The sequence below is a fragment of the Vollenhovia emeryi genome, unplaced genomic scaffold, assembly GCF_000949405.1.
Source record: "Vollenhovia emeryi isolate VEMERY1.0 unplaced genomic scaffold, V.emery_V1.0 DF939153.1, whole genome shotgun sequence".
NCBI lineage: Eukaryota > Metazoa > Arthropoda > Insecta > Hymenoptera > Formicidae > Vollenhovia > Vollenhovia emeryi.
The window spans coordinates 832,560-842,114 of NW_011967213.1; the positions used below are offsets into that span (position 1 = coordinate 832,560).

Here is a 9,555-nt window from a genome sequence, read left to right on the forward strand (position 1 = left end):
GTGAATAATAAAAATGTAAAAGTTATTGATACAAAAATTAAGAGATAAAAATTATTTAAAGAAAACACACGCGCACGCGACACACACCACACACGCACACGCGTGTATGTATATATACGTGTAATTCTGATACATTTCTATACGCACAGAAGCGATGTTATGACGATCGATTTTGCATTACATCCTCTTCTTCCGCCGCCCACCGCATTTCATCGTACGAATATTAATGCCGCAATTAATTTCGCTTAAATCGCGATGGAATATTTCGGATTTTTCATGAAAGCCAAATTATGCGCACTGACCAACAATGGCGCACCGGCATTGACCCCTCTCCCCCATCCCCTTCCCTCTTTCTCCTCTTTTTGCCCGGGTGCCATTAATTCGGTACGATGTTTCGATTAAATTGCAGTCTAAGCGCGAAGAAGTGAAAAGCGTTTTGTGCGTTTGACGCGCCGCCAATTACGCGAGACGTCAAAATAATGAAGGTGGATCGCGTTTTCCACGATTGCCAGCTGCCAATTATAGCTTTTCGCGGTCGTGTTTGTCACCCTTTTCCGCGCCGATATTAATAAATCATCATTGAAATTGTTGTTGCGTTGTCGCGCGATGACCGAGGCGAGCGCGGATTTTGACGTTAAAATTTTCACTAAATTACCGATTGTACGCGCGTGATGCGTGCGAGGCAATTACATAATAGAATTATTAAATGTCAAATTTGCACGAAAATTAATTAAATTAATTATATTAATAAATGTAAGGTGGATTTTAAAGGTTTCCATAATTTCAATATTGAAAAACTTTTTATCCTAAAGACAATTACGTCTTCGTAGAAACAAATTTGTATCCAATGCAAAAGGTATTCGTTATTGCAATTGTCTTTTAAAATATGAAAAATATTTTAACCGATAAAAGATCTTTCGATAAAACAGATATAAAGAGATTGTTTTCAAATGTATTTTGTTTTTAGTTTAACCTTTCATATTCACATATATCTATATGTAAAATGTACAATATATATTTACATAACGAATATACGAAATGTTCAATAGTCTCTTTCTCAATTAACGTGCAGAAATAAATAACACAGAAATATTGAATGTTTTTCATATAACACCGTCAAGTTTTTCAAACTTTCATCAGTTATGGGATGTTTCCAAACATAACGAACACTATATTTGTGCGATTGATCGTATGAAAGCGGACAAAAGGATGAGAGAAAAGTTTAGGAAGCGAGAGGCAGTCGTTTACTTTCACGAGGTAAACTTTCAGCGTTTAAATTCAGCTGCGGTTTCTAGAAACGATTAAAGACATCAATCGTAAATTATCTTGGTCGCCATTAACACTCGAAGTGCCATTTTGCGCGGGTGATAAAGCGTTAAATTTAAAATAATTAAGAGTTCGTAATAACAATGAAATCGTTGCTATAATACGCAGGATCTCGGCATAAAAAAAAAGAAGTTTACTCAAGAAATAAGTCAAACTAGGACACACTTTTCCAAGACACACCTCAATTAGAACAACGCACACAGGCGTAAAAAGTTCATACTCGTCTTCCTTTTAACTCTAACATGTCTCTTCAAATATAACATGTGTATGTTACAAAAATAGACGTGTGTGTGTGCGTATCTTTAAAAATGTTTACGTTGAGGCTGTTTTGCGACTGCTAATTGCAAAAATTTATTATTACTACTTAATGATATATGAAAAATCACATGGTGATTCCAGCGCGAATAAAGATCAAAGCGCATATGAAATTCATTGCGTACCTATAACTGCGGATATATATTTGCATAAATCAGCATGGCTTGCGAAAACAAGTTAAATATAGAAGCGCATCGCTAGTTTTTAGCTTTGCAGAGTCGAATGTCGAATACATTTTACATTTTTCAAAGGGATGATGCCGTGTAACTTCACCGTTGTAACTTGATTGGTTGCAGCGTCGATTTCAAAGTTGATAATTGACTCGCTCGCGAAAGAGCACGAGTGACCAACCTGGTATTTATTCGGATTCGGTGTTTTTAAATGTTCGATACCGGCAGACAAATCAAATAACAATGCAAAATAAGTGTATTAGAATAAATAAATACAAAATTCTTAAAAGAAGATAACACAAAAATAAAAAAGTGATTTCTCTTTTAACTTGTTAAAATGTTTTATTTACAAAGAATAATTTATTTAAGTTTTTTTTTATATTGGGGATTATCTTCAACCTTCCGCATCACTTTAATACGCTTTAAGTCTATCGTGACATTTTTGGCGCCCAATACTTATTGCAAAATCGCCCATAAAAACCGTGATTATAACGAAGCACGAGTCTGTGGTTATTTTATAGTGACGATACTCTCTCATTTCTGTACGGCATAGAATTAATTTCACGTGGCACTAACGCTTAATTTGACGCGGATAGGACGTGCATTAAGCGATGCACGATCCATGCACTTAATGCACATTGATGGGGATCGAGCGTTTAGGCCGACGCGACGCCGACGTCCCGACATCGAGGGTCAAGGGACGTATCGATGATACGCGATTAGGCCCTCGAAGTCGCGAAGGTGTCTTGAGAGACGTTCGTCCCTAATTAATCTCCCTCGCTTGATGTACGGTATCGGGCATCCCGACGCCGTAGACGCCAAGTTAAATATGGCATAACATTGTCACGATACCTCTAAACTCGACAGCAGACTAAATAAATAAAGAGGAAAACATTGGCTGACGCAATAAATAGATAGTTTGCAGTAAATAAGGGATCCTTCATAAATAAGTGCTTCATAAATAAGTGCCTCGATGATAAGTTTAGAAGAAAAGCAAAAGTTGTACATTATTACAGGCGTCGCATTTGTCAGAATATTGAATAATACATCAAGTTCGCCGTTGCCTTGTTTACGCATTTTGTGCGCTACTGTTCCGTGCTACTCGTATCCGCGTAATAAGGCACGATATGTCGTTGTATCTACTCCTAAAAAGGGCACATAGAGTCAAATTGAATTGCAGAACTGTCGCTTTTCTGCGACGCTGATTGATGCTCTACGCTGTACTCCATGCTTCGTACCGTAAGAAACTATCAACGCGGAAATCGCGAATTTTAACAGCTCGAATGATGAGAATAACGCAGGAGTGTATTTTTCTTCATTATATATTTTTTAAAAACGAAGAAATGGTTATAACGTTTGTTTCAAGCAATTTAAAATTTTCCCCGCATATTTTATTTTTCTATCTTTAACTTCTTCATTTTTTTTCTATTTTTGGCTTTTTATTTTTCTCATTCTGAAACTTTTTCTTATATCCAATTTTCTCCATTTTCAACTTTCTTAGTTATCTCGGTGTGTCTCCTTTATTTGTTAACTCCTTAATTTTTTTCATCTTCTTTGTTACGGCAACTTTTATTGGATAATATAATATTAAATGTGCAAGTAAATCGATCCCAATGACGCATCGATAATAGCGAGTTCTATTTTATGAGCTTTGAACATGTGTAAGTATGTATGTGTGTGTCCTGTATACGTCTCTTTGTATTCTATTCACAATAGACGCTTTAAATTGTAACGATTTATAGTATAGCTATACAAGCTAAGAAATAGAATCAATTGGATAGTGAAAAATCAATAAACCGAATTGTAAAAATCATATCATTCTAAAATCACAAGAAAAATATAATATCTCTCTATTGTAGCTAAATACTGTATAATTCGCTGTCGAAAACTTTGAGTGATATGCCACATATAATATATGTTATGCATATATTATGAATATAACAAAACTTTCTGACGTATCCTTTTTTATATATCATAATAGATGTAATCTTTTTTAAATATTGGTAAAATGTCAATCATGAAAACAAATAATATAGCTCGCGCATTGTTGTGTGTTGTGCATAAATTCGATGTCAGCCTTAAAACTTACATTATTACAACAAAAAATGACTCGACAAACTCCATAATCGCAAAAAGCTATGGATAATATCTATTTATAATAATTGAAAGTATATTTTCCATTAAGAACCTGTCGCGAAAAATAATAACATATTCAATTGAGACTTTTACAGAACTAACATGGACTCGTTATTTTGCAATAAAAGGATTTCTTTCTACAAAAGAATATCGGGGAAGCTAATCTCCGAGTGTCTTAATGATTCCAACTTTAAATGCCAACTTTTGTAATTTATTATAGTACAAGTAAAAATCGCTTAATATTTGTGAATATTGCAAACTGTGCATATTATTTATATAGATCCTTTGAGAGCATATAATAGCCATTCAACAGTTCTCATTTAAGTTACAAAAGTTCAATATGTGAAGCTGAATGACCCATTCTACTCATTCTAAAACATTAGCACAACAGATACACAATACACGTGTACATAAATGTAATATTTACATATTAAAGTTATACGCAATTTATATATAATGTGGCACGTCGCAAAAAAGATCGCTGGCAATTTAGATATAATAGAACAATCGTATATGAGCTTCTCGCTTGTAATCAGTTTAACAAGACCGTTGTAAGGCATAAATAACCCCGTCTGCATCTTATCGCCGAAATCGATCACGGGTTACAGTTGTACGTGCAATTATTGCTCGGCGCAAAACCACGCAGGTATAACGGCGTTCTTGTTCTTCGCGCAATCCGCATCTACCGGGTGACAACTAATTCCCAGCGAACCCGGTTAAGCCTTTCTCGCTGGTTCCCGCGCGTAATTAGAAGGGACAAACTCCGAGGTACGCGAGTCTTCCGCTAATTTGCATTGGTTTAACAGCCAGTTTCAGACTACTTGGCGTCGCGTTACATGGCTATCCTCTAATTTGGAAGAACGACAAACGAGAGTCGCAACACCTTAACCCGCCCTCTTTTTCCACAGATTAATCATACTTCGCGAAATGCGATTTTAATCGTTTTCACACTTCTCGTAATCCCGCTATATATCATTTATTATATATATTTTTTTAAATAATATATATATAATATTTATAATAAAAAAGATTTAGGCGAAAAGAATAATTGCAGAAAAATAATTGCATCCAATACGGCTCATTTGACATTTAAGGACGTCCCTAACATTTATGTACTTTTCATTTCCTGCGTGAGTGAAAATGAAGACAGCTATTTCGGGGGATCAGATGGATAATACAGACATGTAAAATATAAACTTCCATAATTTCAGGACAATTGACTTTCGTTTTGGTCATATTGGATGCAGTGGCTACGTGTGTCGTATACGTGATCAAAGTGTACAGTGATATTGTTACGATATACTGTCTATTGTTGTTTGTTAATAAAGGCAATTACATGGTACCCCGTATGCTTCTATCGTGATTACATACGACTAATAATGCCCGCTAGTACTTGTTAATAGTGGCGATATTATGTGTACATCTCGGTACTAACTGTTCGTATATCGTTATCATTGATGGTGCTACTTGATGTGACGTTGTAATTCGTATAATACCGTATCACAAATTTGTCCCTATCTTCAAGCACAATTGATGAGTCGGTAATTACCGAAAAACATTTCTCGTTTACGGGCATTATTGTTGTAAACGTACATTGTTATGGGAAACGAGATCTTGTGCCGATCAGTCAGCGAACAAGTCGACGTACCCAGAGCTCATCGTGTTAAATCTTTCAGTTACTGTAGCTATTAGAAATTAGACATAATTTTATCTAATGTTTGAATTAATCAAGATACTGTATATCAATAATCGAGGAGACGTGAGCTTCGGTATTTCTCGTTCTCCATTGCCATCTCCGGATTTAGAACTGACATCTTTCCCTTCTTCCTTATCGAACGTCTCTCCTACCATACAAACTTCATACTATGCTCCTGCAAACTTTATGTTGCAATAACGGAACGCCACTGGTAAAGTCAAAAATAAAATTGACAATTTATGGCGGTTATACGGTAAAACGAGCGTACATGCAAGATGAGCTGTGTTTCTTAGGAGAAATGCCGATTTAAAAAGGCACATTTAGATAATGTTCTGATAAAACAGAAAATAATAAGCTAATAAAAGATTAAAATTAAAAATACGTCGAAAGAATCAAAATATACTTACAATTGATACAATTAATAGATGCAGTCTTAAAGTAACGTAATAAATAATATTTTTCGATAGTGATGATGCATTCTTGCTTATTGCAGAGATATGGGAGAATAAATAAATGCCGATACATTCCACCGCAACGAAATTAACCTCATTTGTGCGCAATGAGTCGCAAATTATTATTCTCAGTCGATAATCCATAATTATTCATTACGCTCATATAACCGTAAATAGTAATTATTAATTTAGCCCAGCGGCAGCTTTTTGTGCACATTCGACCGAATGACACTTTGCATTTGTTCAAATTACGAGCCAATCCAGATGGCACGCCTTTGGTAATAATAATTACTTGTAATGAACGATACATTATGCAGATGCAGAAGACATACCGATTGTAAGATGTTACTATTATAATTGTTTCCCGTTATATTTTTTTATGACATAAACGCAGAAAACATTAAATAATTAATAAAAATTTCTCGTGCAAATTAACGAGATAGATGTAATGAAAAATACAATTTAATATGCAATGAGATACATTACGGTTGCCATTGCACAGGCAAAAAACTTAATAAAACAACAATGTATGTACGTACAATTCGACTGCAATTGGCTTGATGTAAATTTAATGAAAAACACGTAATTTACGTACTGTATTATTCATCAAAAATAAAATGTTATTAACATTAAAACTTTTAAACATTTTTACAGTTAAAAATATATTGTTTGCATACTTTTCGCTAATGCACTTATTTTGCAAAAGTTAAGCAACTGCGCAGAATGTGACACATGGAACAGAATGTGACATGAAATGTCGCAAATCAAAAAATTCTCAAAAGTATTATTTTTACAAAAAGTACAAGCTGTTACGTTTTAAGCATATTATATCACGCGTAATTGCTCAGGAATATTTTTGGCGCCGATAAAACGCCAAAACCTCGCCATCTCCGCAGAATTGAAAACCGACAATAATTTGATCATAAAAAAAAGTCACAGCTCGGACGACAATGAGTCGCGCGAATCTTGATTCTCATAATTCATTGTGTCTCATGTCGCTTCATGATGAATCTCGAGGGACAGGCGTCTCTAATTAACCCAATATCCGCTAGGTATGGACATTATAGCTGCGTTGTATCCACGTGTTAACCGAATTGTCCCATGCGTGCGTTGTGTCACCCGCGAATCCTCGTGATAGATTTGAGATTTCGAATTATGAATTCTCTTTGCATCCGCGTGTCAATTCCCTTCTATTATTCTAGCCCTGTGTTTCCTATCCTGGGTATTTCTCTTGAAAATTACAATAAATTGCTTTCTCTCTCCCTCTTTTTCTTTCTTTCTCATTCACATAGCGGAGCTAAATGAGCAATAATAAAAGAACGACTCTGCGCCATCGAGGTCCCGCCGCGTCTCTCGATGCAAAGTAATGCACGCGCATCAACGACCGTCGCGCGTCTATCCCACTTGGTCTCCGTTGAGGGTTGAAAAAGACAAGCAGAACTTAAAGAGAAAGAGAGAAACGCAACCCCCCCCGCGAACGTCAACACGCGGCATCGCGTTGCGTCTTCGCTTTCGTTTTAATTGTGACTATTCAGAGGCGTCTCCGTGACCAGCATTGGAGAACACGCGACGCGACGCGACGCGAGGCGTCGTGTCGCGCCGAGCCGAGCGGAGCGGAGCGCGCTGGCCGTGTCGCATCGTACCCGGTGGATGCTGCAATAAAAGCCCACACCGTTCCGCGTCTGAAGCGCGCGCGATTAAAAAGGGCAAAATATGAATGCACCACGGGACGCATTCCGCCGAGCGCGGCGAACCCTTCCTTTTTTTTTTCAGCGACGGCCGCCACCGTGCGACGGTCCGAGGTCCATAGTGTCGCGTTTGTTCCTTTTCCTTTATTTTGTTCGAATGCGTTTACATTCGCGCCGGTAGCGGGCTTTGGGCATGCAACTCGCGCGAAACGCGTACATCCGTCGGGCGCTGCTTATTGTTGACTCACGTGAATTGGCCAAGCACGTGTTGAGAAGATCAGAGATAAAAAGGCGTAAACGCGCTCTGCCTATGATTGCTAAAACCCTTGAGCTTTTTATTGATAATTGAGGCAACAGTTGGGAAAAGGACCGCGGATCGGGGTGCGAGAAAAACGCTTGGCTTTCGATAAGAGCTACGGCAGAGACTTTACACTTACTAATTGTCAGATACCGCTCGAAATTGTATATTTCTTTAATATTGTTGCGTGGCATCGCAATAAGATAAAATTAATACTATGATACCTGCATACTGGAGTAAAGCTCAAGACATTCACCTGTCATAGTAGTAGTCCCTGAAACATACAATAAAAGCAACTTATATTAGACAAACGGTCGACATATATAACAGTCTTATATGTATACACTAATTATTATTTAATTATATTATGTATTTTTTGTCTTCATTAAGCCGTAAGAATTATTTATTTAAAGCAATTAACGCCGTATATCAACACCATATAGGGAGCACAAGGTAGGGCACTTAATTTTACGTTTTTGTATCAGCGTGACAATTAAATTGATATAATATTGTTTACTAACGATCACGCAATATAAAAGGTGAAATGCAAGCGTGAAAAACATTCACAAATTTGCGTCGACCGAAATATTCGAATGTTATTTCGCAATCTATATATTGCGGTGATTGGGCACGAATGGCGAATCGATTGACGATTACCAGAGCGTGTAATTTGAACTACAGGGTTCTTCAAAAGAGAACTAAATAACGTTTACTTGCATGATATAAATTTCAGTTTTCGTGGGTCAGTATACAATATCACATTATATATATCTATTAAATTATATGATGTATAAAAGTCAATAAGAAAATAATGCGGGATTTTGTATCATTGAAATCAAAGAAGAATTTAGAGAAAGGCATAAGTTTGTCTCATATGGCAATACTTTTTCAGTGTCCGTAAAAAAATTCTCTCATATCTATATATTTTTTATGTATTTATATTTAAAAACAATCTTCGGTTTGCAGCAGTCGGGAGTAAAAAATATATAAATTATTTAAAACAATCCTTTTTTTGTAAAGTGCCACTTCCGGTAGAAACATCGGTGAAATCCCAATAAAAATAGAACATATTAGACTCGTGATAACACTCCTGTCAGTTGTCGATCCTATTGTAGAAAATGTACAGTTTTATAAAAAGACTGGCAGAATCTTCGCCGTTTTTGCAATAATCGATTTTATACACGCCACAGGCGTCATAAATTACATTTCTACGATCGCATGAATATATCCACGTGACTTTCCGAGGTTTTCCGACGTAGGTTCCAAAGATTTTCAGACAGGGTACCAGCAGAGAGCCGACAAAACGAATCTCCTGGTAATCGAATCGCGTCGAACTTTAATCGAATTCGTCCTACGAGGAGCGTTTCGGTCAATAAATGCTCCATTAGCTGCAGTTTAAATGTGCGATTTCTCGCGGCAAAAAGGGCGAAACGGCGAAACTTTTCGCTGCGAAACATTTGATAAAATGGTTGCG

The 9,555-nt window shown here is 36.6% G+C and overlaps 1 protein-coding gene across 7 annotated transcripts in view; it reads right to left on the reverse strand.

Moving 5' to 3' along the window:
• The window catches only part of LOC105565338, a 179,597-nt gene that overhangs the window by 13,750 nt on the left and 156,292 nt on the right, over positions 1 to 9,555 (reverse strand). For all 7 annotated transcript variants that reach the window (XM_012018436.1, XM_012018440.1, XM_012018439.1 and 4 more), the window contains one exon: positions 8,338 to 8,355. In XM_012018436.1, coding sequence (XP_011873826.1) covers positions 8,338 to 8,355 — 18 coding nt within the window. The remainder of the gene's footprint in view (positions 1 to 8,337; positions 8,356 to 9,555) is intronic.